Consider the following 25,870-nt stretch of genomic DNA (forward strand, 5'->3'; position numbering starts at 1 on the left):
AACAAATGCCTCCCAACACAAATTCCTCAGTCCCATCGCAAACCTTGGTCCAATTAAGCCAGTGGTTCTCAACCTTTATAGTGCTGCGACCCCTTTTATACAATTCCCCACGATGTGGCGACCCCAACCGATCTCAGCGCGCCTCAGCAGCCGCAGAAGGGGGAAAAAAGCGGCAAACTGTTTTTTTTAATTTATGGCGCCTGAAGCCGTATTGGCTAGCGATCTGAACTGCTTGCGATTGCCTTGAGGACGGAGGCATTAAAGCGGAGACTCCTCCCCTATTAAGTTTATCGCGCCTGAAGCCAGACTAGGCTAGCGATTGGGAGTGATTGCAGCTGGCTTGAGAGGGAGACATCAGAGCAAAGATTTCTCTCTTTTTTTAATTCATCGCGCCTGAAGCCGAATTCGGCTAGTGATTTGAAGAGCCTGCAGCTGGCTTGTGGAGTCAACCATTGGAGCGCGATTCTTCGACTCGCAAGTATACTCCCCATATTTCCGATGGTCTTAGGCGACCCCTGGCAAATCGTCATTTGACCCCCAACGGGGTCGCGGCCCACAGGTTGAGAACCACTGAATTAGGCAAACAAAAGAAGAGAAGAATAACTTTATTGTCACTTTGAACATACACTAATTGGCATACATTAAAAATGAAAATTTCATTCCATCTCCATATTTTTTTTCACCCTCCAAAATAAGACCGGCAGGTGAATCCCACCCCACTTTGGAGTTTTTGGCGTATCCCAATCAAACAGCATTGGTTTCTAAATGTCTCCCCTTTTCATTACCATTTTCCCACGTCCCCGTTCTTCCACAGGCTCCTAGCCACGTCTACACCGGTCACGGCAGCCACGTCACCAACGTCCGCTTCACCCACGACGACGGCCACCTCATTTCCATGGGGGGCAAGGACACGAGCATCTTCCAATGGCGGGTGCTGGGGGGCAGCCCTCCGGCCAGCCGCTCCCTTTCCTCCGTTTCCTCGTACGAAGCCGGGGCCAGCACCTGAAGCTGCCGAAATCCGGACGTAAAAAAATTTGCAGGATGGCGACCGAGTCGTCGCGGGTGGGGAAATGCTCGTAGAGATCTCCAGGTTTGGTGATCGGAGAATCCCCTTTCTTTGACCGGTTTTTGGCCTCTTTGCCGCCTTCTGCTTCGCTGGAGAACTTTCGTGGGCTAACCGTGCCGTCTTTTGCTTATTAACACAAGGTGACGGGGCAGCAGCAAAGCGTGATTTGGATGCACCAGGCCGAATACCACCCGCCGTGCGCCATAAAACGTGGTTGCGTGAAACGTGGTGCATCGAAAAGCATCACCTGGTGGGGCTAGGAGGATGGAGAGGTTGACGAGACCCAGACAGACAAGCAGGCAGGCGAAGGAGCCCAAAATTTGCCTCCGGGCGTTCGCTGTTGTACAGGCCTCAAAAGTTCTGGATTTTTTAAAGCCTAAGAGAAGATAGGCGAACTAGATCGCTTGCTTTATCCCCGTTTCAGGTAGTCCTCGACTTATGACCTGATCTGGGGCGCGAATATCCGATACCAAGCAAGGTGCTTTTCTTCATTTTGCAATCTTTTTTTAAACAATTATTTTTTGGGGGGGGCGGGAGCCACGGGTGTTAGGCGGAATCGCTGCCGTCGTTCGGTAAGTCGCACCGTCGTTAAGCGGATTTGGCATCCCGCCCCCATCTGTTGTTCAGCGAAGGGCATCTGGTTTCATGACCTTCTTGCCATGACGGTTAAATAAATCACTGAGGTTCTTAAGTGAGTCAGGAGGGCTTTAAACCAATCCGGTGTCAGGCCTGGAAGCCAAATTTTTCGTTGGATCTTCCTTGACTTTGCTGGTCGGGAAGCCAGCTGGGAAGATCCCCAATGGGGATGACGTGACCCCCCCCGGGACGCTTTGACCGTCATAAATACATGCAGTTGGATCATGTGACCCTGGGGATGGTCGCAACGGTCGTAAGTGCGAAAAACGGTCATAAATGAGTTTCGTTCATCATCGGAACTCCGGACGGACACTAAACGAACAGAATTGTTATAAGTCATGGATTACCTTTATATAGCACTGCTTCCCAAATCTGGTGAATTACCTAAAATTGAGTAAATGTGGGGGTTTTGGTGTTGTTTTTTTTTTTTTTGTAGCAAGGCACAAACCCATTAATGGTTTTGCGGAAGGAACGACATGCCGAGCCATCAGCGCAAAATGTTATTTGAATAAAAGAAGCACCATTTGGGATCCTTTAGGCTAGTAAATTCAGGATGAATCGCCTGTGAGGCGGCCATGGGCCCTCACAGAAATGGCAGAAAATAAATAGAATTAAATATCCAAGGGCTTTACATCGGTGAAGAAGCCTTTTCCATTCCACCCTTCATAAATGTGCCAAGAAATGAAAACGTTCGTTGAATTCCGAAAATAGTTTGGGGTTTTTAGAAGGAAAAAGGTTAAGAAGCGTTGCTGTTTTATTATTTTATGGATTTAAAAAATAACAACACCCTGACTCTGTTTTTCCTATCATTTTGGACCTAGCTGGGTCCGACATGTAAATAGGCACCCCAAAAAGGAAGGTTTTGATATTTGGAGAGAGAAATAAATGTTTGCATCTCAAATTCTCATAAGCCTTTTTCTCTTTTTTTAATCCTGAATCATCTGGGTTTGGCAAGGGCAAAGATCACCAAATCTAACCTTTTTGGTGTGACCGGTTTTGAGTGACATGGAGATTTTCTGCCAAAATGTGCTTCCCGTTCGAAAACATTGAACCGTGTTGTTCATATGCAGGGAGTCCTCAACTTACGACGGTTAAGTCGTGGCGGTCGTAAAGCAGGTCACTATGGCCATGACTGAGGGATCCTGAGGAAATGTAGTCCATATTCTGAATTCCTCCTTTTGTTTACATCAGCGTTTTTCAACCATAGCAACTTTATGGGCGGACTCCAGTTTCCAGAAATCCCTAGCCAGCATGCTTTAAGGTGGGTGGACTTCAATTCCCAGAATCCCCCTAGCCAGCATGCTTTAATAAAGGTGGACTTCAACTCCCAGAATCCCCCTAGCCAGAATGCTTTAATAAAAGTGGACTTCAACTCCCAGAATCCCCCAGCCAGCATGCTTTAATAAAGGTGGACTTCAACTCCCAGAATCCCCCAGCCAGCATGCTTTAATAAAGGGTGGACTTCAATTCCCAGAATCCCCCTAGCCAGCATGCTTTAATAAAGGGTGGACTTCAATTCCCAGAATCCCCCTAGCCAGCATGCTTTAATAAAGGTGGACTTATTTATTATTTAGATTTTTATACCGCCCTTCTCCCGAAGGACTCAGGGCGGTGTACAGCCAGATTAAAACAGAACAATATACAAATTAAAACCATAGTTAAAATAACGTATTCTATAAATGGCCGAAAATTAAAACCATCAAATTTGACCCATAAATAAAATACACCAGTTAAAATTATTAAAATTCAACTCCCAGAATCCCCCTAGCCAGCATGCTTTAATAAAGGTGGACTTCAACTCCCGGAATCCCCTAGCCAGCATGCTTTAATAAAGGTGGACTTCAACTCCCAGAATCCCCCAGCCAGCATGCTTTAATAAAGGTGGACTTCAACTCCCAGAATTGAAGGCATGGAGGCTGGGGACTTCTGGGACTTGAAGTCCACCCCTCTTAAAACCCCTAATGTTTAGAAACACTGGTCTTAAAACGATGACAAATCATTTTATAGGGTTCACAAATGCTATCCCACCTATTGCATGTAGGCACGTGCCCATCAGCGCCTTGATTGCACGCTTCCCGCTCGACAGTTGCGAGACCCCCTAAAAAATAGAAAAGAAATCGTTCCCCTTTTTAACCAAAGTGAAGTCCTGCGGGTAGGAAAGAGTTAACCTCCCATTCCGGAAAAAAGACCGAGGTTGGCCGAAAGCGCTCGATTCTATCCTCTGAGCCGAAGATCGACGGAAAGGCCCGAAGGAGCCCGCTCTTCCTCCGAAGTCCCGCCCATCCATCCAAAGTTCGATACGGCAGAGGAGGGGGGGGGAAAAAGCCCTTGTACGAAGTGGCCCGAAGCTCTCCGGGGTGGGGTGGGGGGGAGAAAACACCAACGAGTTATCTTCGTCTCTTTCCGGCACCGCTCGGGAGCCGTCCCCGCCCTCCGGGTGAGAAACCCTCCTTTTCCGGAAAAACCCGAGAAGGCTTCCTGCCGCTTGGCGTGCCGCTTCTCACACGAAGCCCGACCGGAAATACCCGAGCGCTTCCGGAAATTGCCGAAGGGCCGGCCCAGGCTGCTGCGTGAGGGGGAGCGACTGAGGCGGCGGGAGGCGATGAAGAGCGGCCGGGCCCGGAGTTGCTGAGGCGGCCGAGGCGGCTGGGAAAGGGACGCCGAGCGCCATGGCGGCGAACATGTACCGGGTGGGCGGTAAGGAAGCGGCGGCGGCTCTTTTTTGGGCTCTTTTATTTGTCCCGGCGAGGTGGGGGGGAGGGGCGGGGCCGCCTGAGGGGTTTATTTAAAGCACAAAGGAGGGAGGGGTTGGGTCGCCTCAGGGAAGGGGGCGGTGGGGTGGTCCAGGTTTGGGGTGGGGCTCTTTTGGGGAGGAGGCCCCGGCCAGGAAGTGGGGGATTGGAAAGGAAAAGGGGGACAGCCCCCATGGAGGAGGAGGGCTGTGTTGAAATTTGGGGGGTCCTCAGGTTTTTTTGGGGGGGTCATGGTTCCCCCTGTTTTGTGCTTCCCCCCTTTTTTGTTGGGGGGTGTTTGTGAACTGTATTAAGAGGTACTTCCAATTTGGTCCCCCCTCCCCAACAATGTTGCTTGATCTCTGGTCCCATCATCCACTCTTTTTGGATTGAAGAGCCCATCGTCCCCGTCCAGAGCTGCTGCCTTCCAAGGAGGGATTCTCAACCCAAGTGAGATGGGTTAAAAAAGCCCATGATCCCCTGCCAGGATTCCCCAGAGGCCCTGGTCTTAAATTCCCATCATCCTCAGCCTCTCCTGGCACTCCAGGTGTGTAGGCGACAGTGCCCATCATCCTCGGCCTGAATTCTACCCATCCTCCGGTGGTCTACAGGTTATAGGTTAGAACTCCCATCATCCTCAGCCTGAACTCTCCCATTTCTTGGCACTCCAGATGTGAGGGCTACGGTGCCCATCATCCTCAGCCTGAACTCTCCATCCACTCCAGGTTATAGGCTAGAACTCCCATCAGCCTGAACTCTCCATTGTCTGGCACTCCAGATGTGTTGCATGCAATGCCCATCATTCCCAGCCTGAACTCGCCATCCCCTGGCACTCTCCAAATGGCACTCCAGCCTAGAACTCCCATCATCCCCAGCTGAGTTCTTCATCTCCTGGCACTTTCCAGATGTGTTGCGCAATGAAACCCATCATCCCCAGCTCAGCTCCACCCCCTGGCACTCTCCAGATGTGCTAGACTAGAACTCCCATCATCCTCTACTGAGTTCTCAATCCTGGCACTTTCCAGATGATCTGGTCAAGTACTCCCCACCATCCGCCACTTAGCTCTCCATCCCCCTGGTACTCTCCAGATGTAGCCTAGAATTCCCATCATCCCCAGCTGAGTTCTTCATCCCCTGGCACTTTCCAGATGTGCTGGGCAAGAACACCCCTCATCCCCAGCCAAACCCCTGGCTGGCTCCAGATGTGCCATGCAGAAATCCTCGAGAGTGAGCGTAACGTGCATATGAAAAGCAACTTGATTGAGAAAATGGAGCCATTTAAATTAAATTAAAAATTAAATAGTTTGGTTACGAATGGAGATAAAGACAGGGGTGAAAGCATCTTGATGGGATTGGCAGAGAAGCTAAAAATAAATGGGTGGGGGCGTTATAATGAGGTTTTTTTCCCCATTTGGTTAAAGAATGGCCTGGGCAGACCTAACAGCAAGCTTTGTTTTATTTTTAAACTGCCTTTATTATTTTCAGAAATAAGGTGGCAAATATATCCAACATACCTTCCTGTTCCTCTTTTCCTTACAATAACCCTGTGAGTTGAGTTTGGGCAGAGAGCGAGAGAAAGAGGGACTGGCCCAAAGTCACCCAGCAGGCTTTCGTGCCTAAAAAGGCATTAGAACTCCCATCACCTGGTTATTCGTTCAAAGTTTTCATGCCTAAGGCAGGACTAGAACTCACCGTCTCCTTGCGATTGGATCAAAATTACCCAGCCGGCTTTCATGCCTAAGGCAGGACTAGAACTCACCATCTTCTGGTGATTGGCCCAAAGTCACTCAGCCAGCTTTCATGCCTAAGGCAGGACTAGAACTCACCGTCTCCTTGCGATTGGATCAAAATTACCCAGCCAGCTTTCATGCCTAAGGCAGGACTAGAACTCACTGTCACCTGGTGATTAATTCAAAATCTCTCAGATGGCTTTCATGAATAAGGCGGGAGTTATCCCTGTCTTTCATGACAGATTGCGGGAATTAGGGTCCCATCAAATCTGAGAGGGGGATGTGAGACGGATGAAAAATGAAAAATCCGTATAAAAAGGCAGGTTCAGAATCCTAACATGGCGTAGCTACAAAGTTAGCAGGTAGAGAGTGTTGATCTCGATGCAAGACCAGAAGCAGGATGCTAAAGAACGCCCAGGAGAGCAATAGAACCTCCGTGTGCAGGAGCAGTACAGGTAGTCCTCCAGTTCACTTAGTGACCGTTCAAAGTTACAACGGCACTGGAAAAAAATGTGACTTATCACCGTTTTTCAGACTCGTGACCATTGCAGCACCGCATGGTCACGTGCTTTAGATTTGCCCGCTTGATATTTGACTCGCATTTATGATGGTCGCAGCCTTTCCGGGGTGTGTATGTGTATCACATGATCCCCTTCTGAGACCTCCTGACGACGAAACCCTCAAAAAAAGTCTTTTCGGTTCAGAAAAGCTGGTCTTTTTTTAGCTAGGAAAATCTCCAAAATCCGAAGATCATCAACAAGAAGAGATTGGACTGCCATTTGTCAGAAATGGTGTAGGGCAGGGGTGTCCAAACTTGGTCCCTTTAAGACTTGTGGACTTCAACTCCCAGAGTTCCTCAGCCAGCTTTGCTGGCTGAGGGACTCTGGGAGTTGAAGTCCACAAGTCTTAAAGGGACCAAGTTTGGACACCCCTGGTGTAGGGTTTCCTTCTTGGGCAGGAGGTGGGGAGGGGTTGGACTAGATGACCTACAAGGTCCTTTCCAACTCCATGAATGCTAAATGCTCCAACACTGGAAGTTTTTAAAGAAGATGTTGGATAAATGAAGATGTCTGAAGATGTGAAGATCTGATGTGAAGATAACTGAAGATATCTGAAGATGTCTGAAGTGGTGTAGGGTTTCCTGCCTAAGCAGGGGGTTGGACTAGAAGACCTCCAGGGTCCCTTCCAACTTCTATTCTATTCTATTCTATTCTATTCTATTCTATTCTATTCTATTCTATTCTATTCTATTAACTCTGTTAGTCTGTAATCCATTCCAGTATCTCTTGATTAAATTCTCTGTAGCCTCTCTGGATCCAACATCAGTTTTTCTTTGCTCTTTTATGCATCAGAACCGGTCCAATGTTGGTTTCAGTATTTTAGGAAGCCCTAATAAATATATATATAAATATTTTTATATATATTATATATATATAAAATATATAAATATATATATTTTGATACAATGGAAACGGATCCAGATGAGCAAAAAAGAGAAAAACTTAGCATTTGGTGATACGTCGAGCAAGGGGCATTGGTCTCACTCAGATATGGCAACTTGAGTTCCTTTGAATAGATTAGCTATAAATGGCCCCCAAAGTGTCATTTCTTTTGCCTAGCCAAGATATGGTGGTTTGTCTTTAAGATCCCGAGGTCCAGTGGTCAGCCATCGTAGGTGTGGAATTTAAAAACGACAGCCAGGTTACTTTGTCCTGCCTTATCCGATGGCTATAAATATTACTAAGATAATGCAAGAATATATAGATGGAACAGCTTGCAGTCTAATCTTAGACTTAAGGGGGCACAACCTTCATTTTGACTTTGGAGATATCCCAAAGGTTGTCGGATTGTTTGTATTTAATGGGACTGAATGAGGAAAAGGTAAAATAAGCATCTGGAATGTGATTTATATTTCGCATTTCTTAAGCGTTCGTCTAAATTGGAGGTTGGATTCATTGCGTTTAATGCTCGCCAAGTAAGGATCGAATTTTGTTTCTGCCCTGTTTCTTATACACAATGTTTTTGCAAAGTTGCCGCTTTCAATTTAAAACTGGGCAATATTAGGGTGCTATCTATTGCTTGTGCCAAAGAGCAAAAAAATAAATAAATAAAAAATGAACCAGAGCATTGAGACTCCATTCTGGTCCCACTCTGTTTTCATTGGATGATTTCAGATTTGTTGTTGTTACAACTCCCTTTCTCTAATGTGGATTTTTTCAGAAGGCTTGGACTACAACACCCATGAATCCTCGTCAGTCCAGATATTGTGTGAATAGGGAAGAGAGAGCACCCCTAGTTAGAATTCCCGTCCCAGTGCTGGCGTTCTTAACCACGCTACAGAGTTTCAAAGAGAAGCGGCCTTTTTAAGAATGGGCAGGACATTCTGAATTGTCTATTTTTGTATCTTTATTATTTTACAAAAATAACTCAAGGCAGCGAATATATCCTGTCTGTTTTCTGTTTCTCCCACAATAACAACCCAGTGAGGTGAGTTGGATTAAGAAAGAGGGACTGGTTCAAAGTCACCCAGCCAGCTTTCGTGCCTAAGGTGGGACTAGAACTCACAGGCTCCTGGTGATTGGCCCAGAGTCTCCTGATTGGCCTTCGTGACTAAGGTGGGACTAGAACTCACAGGCTCCTGGTGATTGGCCCAGAGTCACTGAACTAATAGCTAAGGTAGGACTAAAACACAGGGCCTTCCATTTTGTAGCCTGGTGCCTTAACAACCAGCCCAAACTGGCTTTCATTGGGGGAGGGAGCTGAGTGTGTGTGAGCGTGAGAGAGAACTTGTCCTTGATTGTGCTCTAGAGGACTTGCTGGAGACCCCCAAAAAGACTCCCCATGGAAAAGACGTTTGCGAGAAAACAGAATTATTACTATGAATATGTTTGTGCCTTACAGTCAGCCAGACATTTTTAAAAACTGGTTTGGCATTTTTATCCACTGAAAAACAGAACCCTTCTCAAAGACCTGGGATAGGTCCGAGAGATGTTGGTTCTTATTTTGTCTCCTGCTGAATTGTTCAGGCTTCGAGAGGGTGGGGGGGCAGAAGGTTTAGGTTTAGGTTTATTTAAGGAGGGGCTTTTCGGACCGATTCCCCCCCCGGGGGGAGGCGCGGGTTGAGAAGATTTTACCTCCTTCCGCCCTTCAAATGGCAGGAAACTCGAAGGCGGAAGTGAAATTTGAAAATAGAATTATTAACTACCTGGAGAGGCAAGGCAAGGATATGGTCAGTTGGGACTTAATTATGGTCTTGTCAACCGGTCTTTGCCAAATCACAGTTTCACGTAGAAGCTCCGTTCTAAAACAAGTGTGGATCAGAACTTCGGCAACTTTTAAGATCTGTGGTCTTCAACTCCCAGCAGCCCCCCCCCCAAAAAAAAACCAAACAAACCAGGAAAGGGAATTCTGGGAATTGAAGTCCACACCTCTCAAAAGTGGCAAACTTCAATATTGAGGAACTCTATTGTGGATTACAGGTAGTCCTCGAAGTTACAACAGTTTATTTAGTGACCGTTCAAAGTTAGCACTGAAAAAAGGGACTCACGGCCGTTTTTCACAGTTACGACCGTGGCAGCATCCACGTGGTCCAAATTCAGACACTTGGCAACTGGTTCGTAGTTATAACGGTCGCAGTGTCCTGGGGCATTGTGATCCCCTTTTGCGACCTTCTGATAAAAGAGAAGCCGGATTAACAACCGTGTGACTTAATTTATCAGCTCCAGTGATGCACTTAACAACCGTGGCAAAAAATGTCGTAAAATGGGGTAGAATTCGCTTAACGAATGTCTCCCTCAACCACCGAAATTTTGGTCTCAATTGCGGTCATAAGCCGAAGACTATCTGTATAATGTAGAACCTCTGCTCTAAAATTAGTGTAGATCACAATTTCTCAATTTCAGCAACTTTACGATATGTTGATTTCAGCTCCCAGAAGTCCCCAGCCGGAAAAGGGAATTCTGGGAGTTGAAGTCCACACATCTTCAAGTGGAGAACTTTAATCTTCAGAAACGCTGCTGTGGATTATAAAAGTAAATTTTCCCCCCCTTGGGAAATCCCCTGTTTCAGTCTCAGTTTTGCTGTGGATTCGCTTAGGGACTTAAGGAAATTCAGAGTTTTCTGTTTCGCTGTGTGTGTTTTAAAAAAATAGCATGCTTACTTGCTCCTAGCTGTGCTTCATTGAATAAACCAGGTTTGACTGAATGCTGAAAACACCTTAAGGATTCTCACCATGTGAAAGTCGATAATTTTTGCCCAAATATTTGGCTCTAGACCGAGTTTAGGGATGTTTTGGAGTCAAGCAGAAACACTTTTTTTTAAAATTTGAATTTATATCCCGCCCTTCTCCGAAGACTCAGGGCGGCTTACACTGTGTTAAGCAATAGTCTTCATCCATTTGTATATTATGTACAAAGTCAACTTTTATTGCCCCCAACAATCTGGGTCCTCATTTTGCCTACCTTATAAAGGATGGAAGGCTGAGTCAACCTTGGGCCTGGTGGGACTTGAACCTGCAGTAATTGCAAACAGCTGTATTAATAACGGACAGACTTAGTCTGCTGAGCCACCAGGGGCCCCTTGGATTTACGACTTCAACAAGAGCGACCCGTTTTTTCCCCCCTGATAATTAAGTTGCAAAATCAAACTTTAGCAGAACGCTAGGAGTCAATTTTCATGTTTAAAGAAACCAGGAAGTAATTTCTGTGGCTGTTGAGCCATTCAGGGTGTGTTTTTTTGTTTTTTTGTTTGTTTGTTCGCTTGAACTAAGGAGTGTGTCCATTTTACACTCAATTGCTTCCCCCCACCACACACCTGGATAGAGGAGGCAGGCTTGGAGGTTGAAGTCCAAAATCAAAATCAGAATCCACCCACTAGCTAAAAATAGGTCCGGCTGCCTGAATTACCGCCCCGAATAACAGAGTTGGAAGGGACCTTGGAGGTCTTCTAGCCCAACCCCCTGCTCATGCAGGAGACCCATTTCAGACAAATGGCTGTCCAGTTTCTTCATTAAAACCTCCAGGGATGGAGCACCTGCAGCTTCCAGTGGCAAGCCGTTCCACTGGTCTATGGTTCTAATTATCAGGGAATTTCTCCTCCTAGGTTGCTTCTCTCCATGATTAGTTTCTATTCGTCGCTTCTTGCCCTGCCTTCTGGTGCTTTGGAGAACAGGTTGTCCCCCTTTTCTTTGGGGCAGCCCCTCAAATATTGGATCATCCTTAGTCCTCCTTTTAATTAAACTAGACATACCCAATTCTAGCAACCGTTCTTCATATGTTTTAACCTTTAGTCCCCTAATCCTCTTTCTTGCTCTTCTCCATAAAACATTGTTTATTCCCGAGGAACGTCACTGGGTTGTTATATTTCTCCTCCTCCTCCTCACTTTCCTCCTCCTGCTTTCTCCTCTTTCCAGATTATGTCTATTTTGAGAATTCCTCCAGCAATCCCTACCTCGTCCGTCGCATTGAGGAGCTCAACAAGGTACGGGGTTGCGCGCGGATTTGGGTGGGCGGGTGGGCGTTGCTTTTTGCATGGAGATGCGGCTCCGTTGCATCCGTGTTGGGAATGGGTAACGGGGATGGGGTGGGGAGGGTCTCCAGGCTGGAGCATTTGATCGGCCAGCAGCGTTTCTCCCCCTCCAGACGGCCAATGGCAACGTGGAGGCGAAAGTGGTCTGCCTCTTTCGACGGAGGGACATCTCCAGCAGCCTCAACAGCCTGGCTGACAGCAACGCTCGTGAGTGGCCTGGGGGGGGGGCTCCTGGTGGGCTGGAACGACTCTTCCTCCCTCCCTCTTTCCTTTCCTCCCTTCCTTCTTTCCTCCCTCCCTTCCTCCCTCCTCTCTTTCCTTTTTCCTTCCTTCTTTCCTCCCTTCTTCCCTTTCTATTTCTCTTTCCCTACCTCCCTCTCTTTCCTTCTTTCCTCCCGCTTTCTCTTTCCCTCCCTCTCTCCTTCCCTCTTTCCTTCTTTCCTTCCGATTTCTCCCTCCCTCCCTCCATCCCTCCCTCTCCTTCCTTCTTCCCTCCCTCCCTCCCTGTAGGGAAGACTTTGGGTCACAAAGCATGGGTTGAGATGGGTTGAAGAGCTTCACTTGTGGAGTGTGGGGCCACAGATTTTCCCCCCCTTTCTCTCTTGCAACAATTCACCCAGGAAAGTGTGTGTGTGTGTGTGTGTGTGTGTGTGTGTGTGTGTGTGTGTGAAACGGGCGATTAAACACCCCCCCCCATCCTCTGCTGGGCCCAGCCAGACTCAAAGAGCCAGCCGGGATGCCTGTGGAACACTCTTGACATATACATGTGTCTGTGTGTGCTCACAGGTGGAATACCGAAGGGCAGAGAAGGGACTGTCTGGGGTTGGTGTTTTTTTTCTTCTTTGACATGTACCAGCTTGGCACGGAGCTGGGTGCCCAACGCCTCTAGGGCTGTGAGGGTGGAGGGAGCGCCTAGCAGGGGGAGAAAGGCTGGGCCAAGGCAGGTGCTGACAGCTGGGGCTGCGGGGCCTGGCTCAATCCCCAGCAGCTTTAAGGGTTAACCGAAGGAGGAGGAGGAAGAAGAGGAGGCATTTCTCTGGGGGTTCCCAGCCTCTCCAGCAGGGGCTGTGGCCTTAGTTGGGTTTGCCTGATTGGGCAAAGAGGGAGGAGGGTGCTGCTTTCACCCCAAGGTCTGCCTATCCCTGCAGAGAATTGCCTGGCCACCCTTCCCCTCCCCACCGGCAGGGGTGTGTGTAGGTGGGAAGGGGAGGGAACACCCTTCCACTTCCTGTCCTCCCCACCTCCTTGGGACACTGCCAGGTTCTAGAAATAGAAAGGGAGGGAAGGGAGGTAGGAAGAAGAACAATCCTGGGAGGGGGGAGGGTGCTCTAAAAAACCACAGGAGTGTGTGTGTGTGTGTGTGTGTGTGTGTGTGTGTGTGTCCTTTCTGGAGAGGGAAGGAGGAAAAAACAGGGTGCAAAATTTGCAGGAGAGCAGAAAGGGCAGGAAGGACTGGAATCCTGGTTTCCTTTACACCCCGATGCATACACACAAACCCCTGGGGCCTGGGGGGGGGAGGGGGGGGACAAAGGCTCCTGAACTGAGAAATCCGAGGGTGTGCCTGCGATGAAAGTTGTGTTCATGAAAGTTGTGTTCGGAAGGCTTTGTGCCAAAGAGTCAAGGCATCTCAGCAGAAGGTGTAGATTTTAGGAGGAGCAAAAAAGGGAGATATTTTTTTCTCTCTCCCACTTTCTCTCTCCCTCTCTTTTTCTCCCTCCCTCCCTCTCTTGCTCTCTCTCTTCCCTCTCCCCCTCTCTCTTTTTCCCTTTCTCTCTCTCTCTCTCTTCCTCTCTCTCCCCCTTCTCTCTCTTTCCCTCTCTCTCCCTCTCTCCCTCCCTTCCCCCTCTCTTTCTCTCTCTTCCCTCTCTTTCTCTCTCTCCCTCCCCCTCTCTCTTTCTCTCCCCTTTTCTCTCTCTCTCTCAGCTTAAGTGGCTTTTGTTCAAAGTGGATTACACAGCCTGGGACACAGCGAGTAACAGACATCTGAGTCAGCACTTACTTGTGTGTTTGAGTGTGTGTGTGTGTGTGTGTGTAATCCCTGCCTTCCTTTTGATTGAGAGGAATGTTTCTCAACTGTGGCAGCTTTAAGACGGGTAGACTTTAACTCGCAAAGCTGGCTGGGGAATTCTGGGAATCGAAGTCCACCCCTCTTAAAGCACACTGGTTTGGGGGTACTGGGAGTCGAAGCCCATCCCTCTTAAAGCTGCCAAAATTGAGGAATGCTGCTCTAGAGTGATGGGTTTTGTGATACTGGCTTTTTCAGGCAATGACTTCTGAGCTAAATCTCTTCCCAAGAATCCCAAATGATGCACAATCTTCTAACTTCCTGGTTCTCGGACAATGAGGAAAACAAAACAAAACGTCCCATTCTTGCCCCTATAGAAAAAAAAACAAAACCCAGATGGATTTGGAGATCTCTTTTAAGCTTGGCTGTAAATATATCTCGATGCCCCGTCTCATCGGTCGCGCCTCCAGAGGCAGCTGGTCCCTGGAGAAAGGTCCAAATTGTCCCTTTCTCTGAGTTAAGATGGAATTTCTAGAAGCCCTTCTCTCTTTTCTCCCTTCCTCTCCCCATCTGTGCTCTCGTCTCCCTGAAAAAAAAACAAACACAATAATGAACTCCAGGAGAATTTGAAGAAGAATCAAAGCAGCCTTCCGTTTCGGAGCAACAGCGGCATCAGCTGAAACATCGCGAGCTCTTCTTGTCCCGTCAGTTCGAGTCCCTGCCTGCCACCCACATACGGTGAGGAGACCTCTAAACAATAGACTACAGTAATGGCCATAATTGTGGGAAACCTTTGGGAACAGTGTATTTTCTAAAGCTAGCTAAAAATTCCACCTTTTTGGAGGGGGGGGAGTAGTACCATAAAATATAAAAAATAAAAAAAGAGGGCATCCGGCCCTCTCAATTCCTGGCAGATAGATGGGGGAAGAAATGGAGGTAGTGACAGATTTTATTTTCCTGGGCTCCAAGATCACCGCAGATGGGGACTGCAGCCAACAAATTAAAAGACGCTTGCTCCTGAGGAGGAAAGCCATGGCAATTCTAGACAGCGTACTAAAAAGCAGACATCACCCAGCCAACAAAAGTGTGTTTACTCAAGGCTGCGGTTTTCCCAGTTGCAATGGATGGCTGTGAAAGTTGGACCGTAAGGAAGGCTGAGTGCCCAAAGAATGGAGGCCTTTGAACTCTGGTGCTGGAGAAGACTCCTGCGAGTCCCTTGGACTGCGAGGCCATCCAACCGGTCGGTCCTAGAGGAGATCAACCCTGACTGCTCTTTAGAAGGCCAGATCCTGAAGAGGAAACTCAGGCCACCTAATGAGAAGGAAGGACTCCTTGGAGAAGAGCCGAATGCTGGGAACGATGGAGGGCAAAAGAAGAAGGGGACGGCAGAGAACGAGGTGGCTGGATGGAGTCACTGAAGCAGTCAGCGTGAGCTTAAATGGACTCCAGAGGATGGTAGAGGAAAGGAAGGCCTGGAGGAACGTGGTCCATGGGGTCGCGATGGGTCAGCCACGACTTCGCAACTAACAACAACCACCACCATAAAATTATATATCAATGGAAAGATAATTTAATCAAGAATGTAATGCAATAACTTTTACGAAGGATTTGCTATTGGAATCGCAGTTACAGTATAAAGAAGAAAAGTGAAACACGTAGGAAAAACGAGATATGCAGAAATGATCACTATGTCAGTTCATACTTACCTAGGTAGCCGTTCGCATGAATGACGGCCTTACAATGTCTTCCCACGGAGTGAACCAAGTCTTTGAGTTCTGCAGCTGTTCTAATGTGAAACCAAGTTTGAAGGATGGCTTCTATTCACTGGGTTTTATTGCTGGGTCGCTTCTGACTAACAAGTTTCATCGGCTCCACCTCAAAAATACACTTTCCCCAAAAGGTTTTCCACAATTTTGGCCACGACTGCAGAGCGCGTAATCATCATCGTGGCGTATCAATATTACCGCGCTGAAATCCGCGTTGAAATAATAAAACCTGTTAACCGTGAGGTTAATAATCAAGAGGGGAGGGCAGGAAGGCAGGTAGTCCTGTCTTTTCACAAGTGTGAAAAACGGGTCCCAAATCCCTTTTCTCGGTGCTGTTGTCACTTCGAACGGTTACTAAGTGAACTGTCGTAAGTCTGAGGACTCTGACCCCTGTTCTGTTTGGTTGCAGGGGGAAGTGCAGCGTTACCCTCCTCAACGAAACGGATATCCTCAGCCAGTACTTGGATAAAGAGGTAAGAGAGTGCCGTGGTCCGTGGGAATTGGCTCGGGAGCTGCAGGCACAGGAGAGACAAAGGAAGGAAAAGTGCGACTAGATGACCTCCAAGGTCCCTTCCAACTCTGTTACTGTTAAAAGGGGGTTGTGGAACGTTTCAGGAAGGGACCTCCTCTGAGAGTAAAAGGAAAGGAGGAGAGAGAGGGGCTTTCAAGGCGTGCCAGGTTCTCTCCATGGAAGCTGACAATAAAGACGGAGCTGGATTCTCCCGCTCATGCTACTTCTCCGGACTACCTCGCAGGGCCAGAAGGCGGGGAAGATGGAAACCGTTGAGGTTCCTCAGAGAATGCTGAGACCTGGGCTTCCCATGACAGAGGCTCTTGAGTCCCTTGGACAAGGAAGGAAGGAGGGAGGGAGGGAGGAAGAGAGGAGAGGGAAGGGAGAAGAGGAAGGAAGGAGAGAAGGGAGGAAGGAGGGAGGGAGGAAGAGAGGAGGGAAGGGAGGGGGAAAAGAGGGAGGAAAAGTACGGGAGGGAGGAGGGGAAGGAGGAAAAGAGGGAGGGAGGGAGAAGGGTGGGGAGCAAGGGAGGGCGGAAGAGAAGGGAGATAAGGGAAGGAAGGAAGGGAGATGAGGAAGGAAGTAGAGGAAAAAGGGAGGGAGGAAAGGAAGGAAGCAGAAGAAGAGAAGCAGGCAGGTCGGCCAGGAGGAAGGAAGGAAGGAGAGAAAAGGAGAGAAGAGGAGGCCAGGCCTTCTCTCCAGATGGATTCTCCGCCAACGGCCTCAAAGGCTTCTGTCTTCCTTTTCCCAGGACTGTTTTTTCTACTCGCTGGTTTTCGACCCCGTGCAAAAGACCCTCTTAGCTGACCAGGGGGAGATCCGGGTGGGCTGCAAGTACCAGGCGGAGATCCCCGAGCGACTGGCGGAAGGTGAGCGAGGGTGGCTCTGGGTTCCAGTCTGGGGCGAGGGGAGCAGGTGCCGACCACAAGGGCTGACCCTTCCCCCTCCCCCTCCCTCCGTCCCCAGGGGAGTCCGACAACCGCAACCAGCAGAAGATGGAGATGAAGGTGTGGGATCCGGACAATCCTCTGACCGACCGGCAGATCGACCAGTTCCTCGTGGTGGCTCGGTGAGATCCAAGGGCAGAGGGGCAGGCGGGCAGGCGGGGCGGCTCAGTGCCTGGTGGAGAAGCAGGGGGCGGTTAAACCCTTTTCCTCTTCCTCTTCCTCTCTGGCCTCAGGGCGGTGGGCACCTTCGCACGAGCCCTCGACTGCAGCAGCTCCATCCGTCAGCCCAGCCTTCACATGAGCGCGGCGGCGGCTTCTCGGGATATCACGCTGGTGAGGATGGGCAGTTTCCTTCCTTCCTTCCTTCCTTCCTTCCTTCCTTCCTTCCTTCCTTCCTTCCTTCCTTCCTTCCTCTCCCTCTTTCCCCTTCCCTCTCCCTTTCCCTTCCTTGCTTTTCTTCTTTTCTTCCTTCCTTCTTTTTCTCTTTCTCTATTGTGTCGTTCAGTCTCTCTCTCTTTCACCCCCTTTCCCTCTCCCCCTCTCTTATTTCTCTCTCTATGTGTCTTTCGGTCGCTCTTACTCTCTTTTTTCCTTTTCCTCTCCTTCTGTTCTCTTCCCTTCCCATTTTTCTGTCTCTCTTAGTGTCTCCCTTCTCCCCCACTTAGTCCTTCCTCCCTCCGTTCCTCTTTCCTTTTTCCTTTTTTTTCCTTTTTCCTTTTTCCTTTCCTTTCCTTTCCTTTCCTTTTTATCCCTATCTTCCTTCTCTTTGATTTCAGCTTGTTCTCTTTTGCCACTGCTAAAATCTTGAATAAAAAGGCGGAGGGATCTTTGAGCCACAGGCCGCACTCTGTGATTTCTCTGCCCACGAGAGGCAGCCGGTCACTGCTTCCCTCCCTCCCCTTGCCCCTTTTTCTCTCTCACCAGTTTCACGCCATGGATACCCTGCAGCGTAACGGCTACGACTTAGCCAAAGCCATGTCGACTTTGGTGCCCCAGGGCGGGCCCGTGCTGTGCCGGGACGAGATGGAGGAATGGTCGGCTTCAGAAGCCATGCTGTTCGAGGAGGCCCTGGAGAAATACGGCAAGGACTTCAACGACATTCGGCAGGACTTTGTGAGACTGGCTTGAATTTTTAAAATTTTAAATTGATTTTATGGGTTTTAAATTTTTGTAAATTTATAGGGGATGTTGCATTTTAAATGTGGCCAATTGAATATGTTTTTTAAGGGTTGTTCTTAGTATTGTATGTGTTGTTCTTTGTATTTTATTCTGGCTGTGCACCGCCCTGAGTCCTTCGGGAGAAGGGCGGTATACAGATTAAAATATTATTATTATTATTATTATTATTATTATTATTATTATTATTATTATTATTATTATTATTATTATTATTATTATTATTATTATTATTATTATTATTATGGCTATATGGTTCTTTTGTACGTAGCTAGTCCTCGACTTACGAGCCCGGGAATTTCTGTCGCAGAGCGAGACAGTTGTTCGTTGCATTTTGCCCCGTTTTGCGACCTTTCTTTGCCACGGTGGTTAAGAGAATCGCAGCTGTTCAGTTAGCCCGCATGGTTGTTAAGCGAATCCGGCGCCCCCCCCCCCCACCCCACCCTTGAGGTTCCTTGTCAGAAGGTCGCAAAAAAGGAATTGTGGCCACTGCAACTGTCATAAATATGAGTCCTTGGGCCGGCATCGGAATTTTGATCACGTGACCGTTGCAACGGTCTTAAATGTGTCACGTTTAATGGGTCACTAGACAAATGGCTGTAAGTCAAGGACTAACTGTCCTTCCAGTTTAGGGCGAAACCATCTCTAGCAATATTGCTTTACCTTAATGACTAGTAAATAGTAAAATAATAAAAAACTCACTTTACGACCGTTCCGGGCATGCTCCAGGATGGTCATAACTGGAGAACTGGCCCGTATGGACTCTTTTGATTTGTGGCTGGATTAAATTTAAGAGCCAGGATTTCTAGGACGGAATCCCAGCCCCCTTATCCTCATAAAAAAAACCCTCCCCTCTTTTGCAGCTCCCTTGGAAGTCCCTGGCCAGCATCGTGCAGTTCTACTACATGTGGAAGACCACAGACCGATACATCCAGCAGGTGGGGGGGGGCGGGGTTTCTTCCCGCTGCTTCTTTTGTGGGAGGTGGGGGATTCCTTCCTGGATGGGGGTGGGGGAGGGGGTGCATTTTCCAAAGACCCCTTTTAGGGAGGTTGTTCGCCTGGCTAGGTAGCTCAGTGGCTAAGAAGCTGAGCGTGTTGCTCAGATAGGTCGGCAGTTCGAATCCCAGTACAGGTCTCCTGCCTGAGCAGGGGGGTTGGACTAGATGACCTCCAAGGTCCCTTCCAACTCTTGTCACTGACCCTCTTGCCGTTTCCTTTGCGGTGCAGAAACGGTTGAAAGCAGCGGAAGCTGACAGCAAATTAAAGCAAGTGTACATCCCAACCTAGTGAGTATTCCCCATCTCGGGGTTTGGGGTGGGGTGGGGTGGGTGAGATTTCTCCCCAGCAAGACTGCATTGGGGCAGAGAATCCACCCTCATTTTTCCTCCTTCCACCCCCCCCCCACTCCTCCATCCTCCTCCTCTCCACAATCCCCACTCCCTTCTAGCGCTGATGATGTCACTTAGTTGGGTCATGAAACGTCTGCCAGGAAAACCCACCCAGCTCCGAGAGCACCAAAGTCCTCCTCCTCCTCTTCCTCTCCGAGAACCCCAACTGCTTCTAGCACTGACGATGTTCTGTAGTTGGGTCATGAAACGTCTGCAAGAAGAACCACCAAGGCCCCCCGCCCCCCCACATCCCCCAACCTTCCCCTCCAGGCTTCGGGCCTGGGAAAATAAAAACCTAGCAGAGTTCTTCCGCCCCTCCCCCCCCACCCGTGCCCTTCTTCTGAGGCCGTTTTTCTTTCTACCTCCCCTTCCCCAGTACAAAGCCGAATCCGAACCAAATCATCTCCGTGGGCTCCAAGCCAGGAATGAACGGCGCCGGCTTCCAGAAAGGTCTCACCTGTGAAAGTTGCCACAGTAAGTCTCCTCTCCCCCGAGAAATCGGGGCCGCTGCCTCTTCCTTCTGCCGGACGCGGAGCCCGAATCCGGGTGGCTGGGAAAACCATGGGAGAGGGCTGAACCCTTGCAGGGTGGGTGGCGGGTGTGTGGGTGGGTGAGGTTGTCGATGAGGCCCCTCTCATCAGGCCCCCTCTCTCGCCCCACAGCCACCCAGTCAGCCCAGTGGTACGCCTGGGGACCCCCGAATATGCAGTGCCGTCTCTGCGCCTCTTGCTGGATCTACTGGAAGAAATACGGGGGCCTGAAGACGCCAACGCAGCTCGAAGGAGCTGCCCGTAGCATCACAGTAAGTGACACACACACACACACACACACACACGCAGCCTAGTGGCTTTGTCTTAGAGACGGGGAACTGGCTCTGTTGGATGCTGGTGGCGAATCGGGGATGCAAACAGGAATGATTACTCGGCTGAATAGGGAAGGCGCCTGTGTGCGTAATGTTCCCCACCGTTATTCTGATTTGTAACTCAAGGCGGTGAATATCCAACGCACCGTCTTCCTCCTCTATCACCTATAACAGGGCTGTCAGTCTCGATTTCATTGAGGGCCATGCCCCTCCCCCCTCCGCCACACACACCCTCCCCCGGAGGTCAAACACAATTTCAAACACAATAGCATGATGTCACTCGTGTCGGGGGAGGGGCGTCTGCGGTGTCCCAAGCGCTCTGCCAGTGAAAACAGGCTCCCGAGCTCCATTTTCGGCTGCGACGGTGTCCTGCAACCCTCTGCCAGTGAAAACGGAGCCTGCGGGTGCTGTGTGCGGTCCTCGTGAGCTGTGTTTTCGGTAGCAGAGGCACTGCGGGGCAGTCCTTCTCTGTTTCCTGAGCAACCCTGCGGGCTGGATCTAAGCACTCTGTGGGCCGGATGCGGCCCATCGGCCTTGAGTTTGAGACCCCGACCTATAACAAAAGACTTTGAGGTGGGTTGGGTTGAGAGAGAGGGAGGCAGCTGGCTTTCATGCCTAATGTGGGACTAGAACTCACAGGCTTCTGGTGATTGGCCAAGGTTCACCCAATTGGCTTTCATCTCTAACCTGGGACTAGAACTCACAGGTACCTGGTGATTGGCCCAGAGCCACCCAATTGGCTTTCATCCCTAACCTGGGACTAGAACTCACAGGTGCCTGGTGATTGGCCCAGAGTCACCCAATTGGCTTTCATCCCTAATGTGAAACTAGAACTCACAGGCGCCTGGTGATTGGCCCAGACTCACCCAATTGGTTTTCATATTTAAGGCAGTATTAGGGTTCCAAGAAACACCCCTCAACGAAATTTTGGAAGACAGGTTTTTCGTTTTTTTTTTGGCTTCTGAACCGCCAGGCAGGGCTAGAACTCCCAGGCTCCCAGTTTCTAGCGTGGTGCCTTTGCCAATAAACCCAACTTTTCCTCTGAGCGCCTTCATGCCCTTCCTTCCTTCCTTCTCAGGAGCCCCACTCTCGGGGCCACACGTCTCGGCCGGAAGCCCAGAGCCTCTCGCCGTACACCACCAGCGCCAACCGGGCCAAGTTGCTGGCGAAAAACCGACAGACTTTCCTTCTTCAGACCACCAAACTGACCCGCATCGCACGGCGCATGTGCCGGGATATCTTGCAGCCGCGGAGGGCTGCCCGGCGTCCTTATGCGCCCATCAACTCCAACGCCATCAAGGCTGAGTGTAGGTGGGGGGAGAGAGAGGGAGGGAGGGGCAGGGAGAAGCAGTGGGGGGGGGCTCTTAAATAAGGTGTGGCTTCCTTCCCCTCCAGGCTCGATCCGGCTTCCCAAGGCGGCCAAGACGCCCCTGAAGATCCACCCTCTGGTCCGTCTTCCTCTGGCTACCATTATCAAGGAGCTGGGTAAGGGGCCTCTGCGCAGGTGGGAATGGGCTGTCTTCTTGGACCCCTCCCCCACATACTCCGTTTCTTTGGGAGGAAGGAGGTCAGATACAATCGGGAAAGAGGGCAGAGGAGGGATGGGAGAGAGAGAGTGGGAAGAAAGAGGGAGGGAGGAGAGGAAGGAAGGAACAAAAAGACAAAGACAAGAAAGAGCAAGAAGGAGGAAGGAGGTTGGGGAAAGAAGAAGGAGAAGGGGCCAAGTACAGTTGGAAAGAAGGGAGGAAGATGGATGGATGGGAGGGAGGGAGAAAGATGAAGGGAGGGAGGAGAGGAAGGAAGGAAGGAACAAAAAGACAAAGAGACAAGAAAGAGCACGAGAGAAAGAAAAAGGAAGGAAAGAGGTCAGGGAAAGGAAGAGGAGAAGGGGCCAAGTATAGTGGGAAAGGAGGGAGGAAGTTGGATGGATGGATGGATGGGAGGGAGGGAGGGAGAAAGATGAGGGAGGAGAGGAAGGAACGAACAAAAAAAGAAAGAGCAAAGCACAAGAGGAGGAAGGAAGGAAGGAAGGAAGGAAGGAAGGAAAGGATAGGAAGGCTTCTTCAACAGCAAATTGGTCTTTTCCGCAGCTGCCCAGGCGCCCCTCAAACCCCGAACTCCTCGCGGCAGCAAGACGCCCATCAACAGGAATCAGCTGACCCCAAACCGAGGGTTGGCCGGCATCGTCAGCAAACGGACTTTCGAGAACGTGAGTAGCTGAGCTGCGAGACGACAGGCCTTGGAGTAGGGTGGGGGGAGATGTGTGGGAGGAGAGGAGGGGCGGGGAGGGGACCTTGTTTGGTGAGGGGGGGAAAAACAATCCCGAGATTTGGAAAGCCAGCAAGGGGAGAAGTGGCCCCCAGTAAGAACCCTCCGCGTCCTTGTCGTAGTTGATGCAGTTTGGGAGTCCATCTACGCGGGGTTTTTTCCTTTATTTTCCCATTATTGCTCGTTCTGTGCAGCTTTCTCCCTGCAAAAGTGGGAATAATCCACTTTTATTCGTTTATTCAGAGGGGCGCGGTGGCTAAGACGCTAAGCTTGTCGACAGAAAGGTCGGCAGGTCAGCGGTCCAAGTCCCTAGTGCCGCCTAACAGGCTCCCGTGACTTGTCTCAGCTCCCGTGAGCTCCCATGACTTGTCTCAGCTTCTGCCAACCTAGCAGTTCGAAAGCATGTAAAAAATGCAAGTAGAAAAATAGGGACCACTTTTGGTGGAAAGGGAAGAGCGTTCCGTGCGCCTTTGGCGTTGAGTCATGCCGGCCACATGACCACGGCGACGTCTTCGGACAGTGCTGGCTCTTCGGCTTTGAAACGGAGATGGGCACCGCCCCCTAGAGTCGGGAACGACTTGCACGTATGTGCGAGGGGAACCTTTACTGTATTCATTTAAAACACGAATACAGCCACCTGTCTTATATTCAACCGAATCTTGTCTGCTCCCAACCATCGTTCACCCCCCTTGTCTGGCAATGCAGAAGGAGGCGGATCTGGAGCGGGAGGTGGAGGTGGAGGTGGCTAGGCGGGCGGAGGGGCAAGCAAGAGGTAGACACTGCTTTGGGGGGGGGGTGTTCCTCTCGCTGATAGCTCTGTGTGCGACCGGGCGCAGGTGGCAGGGGGCGGGCTCCCCTTCTCGGCCAACGGACGGCCCCTAACGTCCGGCATGAGGTCAAGCAGTCAGCCTGCCCTGAAACGTCAGAAGCTGAACCCGGCCGACGCCCCCAATCCTGTCGTTTTTGTGGCGACCAAGGACACCAGGTACGAAGGCAGGGGCTTAATGGGGGCGATGGGGCAGGAAGAGAGAGAAGAGGCGGCTGAGCCCCTCCCAAAGGAAGAGGAGTGTACGGAAAACATCCTCGAGAGGGACCCTCCCTAGTTTCCTGGGTTGTAAAGGTGGGGGGTGGAAACAGATCGACTTTCAAAGCTTGCCAAATTCTGCTCCTGTGATAGGACAAGAGGAAGAGACACAGACTAGGCCACTAGGTCAGATCAGAGGCAGCTGAGTCCATAGAAGGGAAAAGGGGTGCGTGGAAAACAACTCAGGAGGGACCCTCCCTAGTTTCTTAGTCTGTAGAGGGGGGGGGGAGATGGACTTTCAGATTTGCGAAATTAATGGAGCCTTACAAGAAAAGCTCATATTTCTGAGTGTTGTACTACCTTGCAAGGCTGGCGGGAAGGTGATGGTGGGGTGGGCCACTTCGTCGACCCCCCCCCCCGGCTCTCTGGCCTTGGGAGAGTGATCGGGTGTCCAGTCCTCCTGGCTTCGACCCAGAGCGTGTGACAATCCCCTGTGTCAGAACGGTGGAAACACCTGGATTCTCACCTATTGTTCTAGAACGGCCAGGCTCCTGTTTGCAACCTAGGTCAGTCTTTCTTAGGCTTGGCCCCTTTAAGAGAGGCCTGGACTTCAACTCCCAGAATTCCACAGGTCTTCAACCGTGCTTGGGCAGGGGAATTCTGGGAGTTGAAATCCACCCGCCTTTATTTTCGGTGTTTCTCAACTTTGGGAATTTTAAAGAGGGGTGGACTTCAACTCCCAGAATTGCCCAGCTGGGAATTCCAGGAGCTCTGCAGTCAGCATTCTAGGGAATTCTGGGAGTTGAAATTCACCTGGCTAAAAGCATGCTGGCTGGGGAATCTGGGAGTTGGAATCCACCCCTCTTAAGGCATGCTGGCTAGGGAATTCTGGGAGTTGGAGTCCACCCCTCTTAAGGCATGCTGGCTAGGGAATTCTGGGAGTTGGAGTCCACCCAGCTAAAAGCATGCTGGCTGGGGGATTCTGGGAGTTGGAGTCCAACCCTCTTAAAGGGGCCACACTCAAGACACACTGACCTAGAGATTTGCTGGTTGGAAATATTAAAATGCTTCAGAAGCCAGGGAGCTGCTAGACGACTGGTGACTAGGGAGACCCCCCTGAGAATTTGGGGAGTGGGGGGGGTGAGCCAATGGTTCTTTTTGTCTACTCCGCCCTGCCAGGCTGGGCACCCTAAAAAAAATAAAATAAAATAACCCCTGCTGCTGTTTTCGTTCCCCAGAGCCCTGCGCAAGGCCCTGAGCCACCTGGAGATGCGCCGGGCCGCTCGCCGTCCCAACCTGCCGGTGAAGGTGAAGTCAGTCCTGCCGCTCAGGCCTCTGGGGGCTCCCCTGTTGCCCGTCCCCCCAGTCCATCCTGCCAGCACCAGCGAACCCATCGTCCTGGAAGACTGAGTGCTGAGCTCCTCTCTCAGCCCCTCTAGGAATCCGCTAGCCACCTCGCCCAGCCCCTCGAATCCCACGCCGGAGGGCCCTCCCCGTCGCCAAGCAAGCCTTTGCTGGTTACGGGCCGGGCCTGCCCTCTTCCCCCGGGGTTGGGTCCTGGGGTCTCCCGCCCTCTCTTTTTTATATATAAATATATTTTTAATTTCCACATTTTACATTTGTACTCCCCATCCTCTCCCCTCCCCCCCCCCCAGCCTTCCTGCCTCTTGCTCCTCGCTGATTTGAATGCACAAAGTCGCGCCTGGGTCTGTATTTTTGTTTTTTTAGGGGCGCCTTCGTTTTTCGCCTTCCTCCTCGTTTAGGGACGGGTGTGGGGAGGGCGACGCTAGGAGAGGCGTGGGATTGGGAGGAACAGTTTCAAAACGGCCTCCTTCTCCACCGGATCGCTTTCTCCCCCCCTCCCTTTTCTTCTGTCGTTTCTCTTTCTCGGATCCCCTAAAACCTCCTCTCTTCCCCCCACCCCACCCCACTCCCCTCCCCAATTTGGGAACAAGGAACTTTGGCGCGATTCCTTGTTAATGCGGCCATCTTATGAATCCCCCGGCTTCCTCTCTTTTTCTTCCCTCCTTCTCAGCCTTTGACGAATTCCCTTTTTTTTGTACATGGTTTTGAAGAGCAAAAAAAAAAAAATCAGATTTTTTTAAAGTCGGTCTCTAACTGGTTCTTATAGCAACCGCAACGAAAAAATAAAATAAAATAACCCCTGCTGCTGTTTTCGTTCCCCAGAGCCCTGCGCAAGGCCCTGAGCCACCTGGAGATGCGCCGGGCCGCT

The 25,870-nt window shown here is 50.2% G+C and overlaps 2 protein-coding genes across 7 annotated transcripts in view; both read left to right on the forward strand.

The window, feature by feature from the left end:
• Positions 1–2,612, forward strand: part of EML3 (EMAP like 3) — a 35,545-nt gene extending 32,933 nt beyond the window's left edge. For all 4 annotated transcript variants that reach the window (XM_058159933.1, XM_058159932.1, XM_058159934.1 and 1 more), the window contains exon 24: positions 815–2,612. In XM_058159933.1, the coding sequence (XP_058015916.1) occupies positions 815–1,006 (192 nt within the window). In that variant the 3' untranslated portion in view covers positions 1,007–2,612. The remainder of the gene's footprint in view (positions 1–814) is intronic.
• A 1,627-nt stretch (positions 2,613–4,239) lies between these two features.
• MTA2 (metastasis associated 1 family member 2) lies at positions 4,240–25,633 on the forward strand. Of its 3 annotated transcripts, none has more exons than XM_058159936.1 (18): positions 4,240–4,399; positions 11,575–11,642; positions 11,804–11,897; positions 14,316–14,433; positions 15,871–15,934; positions 16,724–16,841; positions 16,939–17,041; positions 17,153–17,252; positions 17,844–18,032; positions 18,959–19,033; positions 19,323–19,381; positions 19,860–19,957; positions 20,146–20,285; positions 21,424–21,652; positions 21,741–21,830; positions 22,436–22,554; positions 23,428–23,598; positions 24,876–25,633. In XM_058159936.1, exons 1-18 carry the CDS (start codon positions 4,372–4,374, stop codon positions 25,074–25,076), a joined length of 2,064 nt encoding a protein of 687 aa, XP_058015919.1. In that variant the 5' UTR covers positions 4,240–4,371; the 3' UTR covers positions 25,077–25,633. The 3 variants fall into 3 exon arrangements, with proteins under 3 accessions (XP_058015919.1, XP_058015921.1, XP_058015920.1); XM_058159937.1 differs by having other exon boundaries at positions 4,241–4,399; positions 23,450–23,598; XM_058159938.1 differs by lacking the exon at positions 23,428–23,598.
• The last annotated feature ends 237 nt before the right edge of the window (positions 25,634–25,870 follow it).

Source organism: Ahaetulla prasina, chromosome 17, assembly GCF_028640845.1.
Source record: "Ahaetulla prasina isolate Xishuangbanna chromosome 17, ASM2864084v1, whole genome shotgun sequence".
Lineage (NCBI taxonomy): Eukaryota > Metazoa > Chordata > Lepidosauria > Squamata > Colubridae > Ahaetulla > Ahaetulla prasina.